General features: G+C 33.0%; 1 protein-coding gene across 1 annotated transcript in view; it reads left to right on the top strand.

Annotated features, from left to right (window-relative positions):
- The window catches only part of LOC106470690 (alanine aminotransferase 1-like), a 49,702-nt gene that overhangs the window by 24,952 nt on the left and 23,744 nt on the right, over nt 1–1,006 (top strand). Inside the window, exon 8 of the mRNA XM_013931255.2 lies at nt 184–317. Within this exon, the coding sequence (XP_013786709.1) occupies nt 184–317 (134 nt within the window). The remainder of the gene's footprint in view (nt 1–183; nt 318–1,006) is intronic.

Below are 1,006 nucleotides of genomic sequence, written 5' to 3'. Positions count from 1 at the left end.
TAGGGTTAATGACTAATAAAATATAAGTTCTTACAAGTGTGATATGTTTCTTGGTTACTGTTAGTCACAAGTCTAATGGCTGATAAGTTCTTACAAGTATGATATACATATTGGTTGCTTTTAGTCATGCATTTGTTCTCTCTGCAGGAAATGTATACTGTCTTTACCCTCTGTTGTCTTTAGGTGTACCAACACAACATCTATGCAGAAGGGATGAAGTTTCACTCATTCAAGAAGGTGTTGACAGAAATGGGGCCACCATACAGTGACATGGAGTTGGCATCCTTTATGTCTGCATCCAAGGGATACATGGGAGAGTACGTTCAGATCATCTTAATAGATAAACATTGCTTATAGTTAATATATGTAGTGTATGTCTGCATCCAAGGGATACATAGGAGGATATGTTCAGGCTGTTTTATTAGATAAAGCTTGCTTATACCTAATGTTTCAACTTATGTCTTTATCAAAGGTTAGGTTATAACCCTTGATAAAAACATAAGTCAAAATGTCAGGTACATTAAAAAGTTTTATTTCCCTTAAGTTTGTGGTCATGTTTATTTTAGTAATAATTTCTAGCCTCTAGTATACACTTAGACATCTGAATTTAAATAATAAACTTTGCTTGACTGAGATACTATAAAAATTTAGAAATGGTTGTGAAAGGCTAAAACAAACAGTGAAATACTTTTATACTAAAATATATGATGCATTAAGGTATGACACCAAGTTTGATGTAGTACTGTTTTAGACACCCCACTAACTTTAAGGTATACTTAAAATATTAGGTCATCAAGAAATTAATGTTGCATTTTGGAACATGTTCATTTACCACCCCCCAAAAAATGTATGTCATGTATAATAGTTAAATGAACTGCCTGAATGTCACATTATTGTTGCCCATATTTTGTGTAAAGTTTAGTATACTCTAATCCCTTATAGCGATGGCACATGATGAATCACACATTCGGAATGTAATGCTGTTTGAATACAAGAAGGGAAACAG

Source organism: Limulus polyphemus, unplaced genomic scaffold (assembly GCF_000517525.1).
Source record: "Limulus polyphemus unplaced genomic scaffold, Limulus_polyphemus-2.1.2 Scaffold106, whole genome shotgun sequence".
In the NCBI taxonomy this organism is placed as follows: Eukaryota; Metazoa; Arthropoda; class Merostomata; order Xiphosura; family Limulidae; genus Limulus; species Limulus polyphemus.
This window is presented reverse-complemented; position numbering and strand designations above follow the sequence as displayed.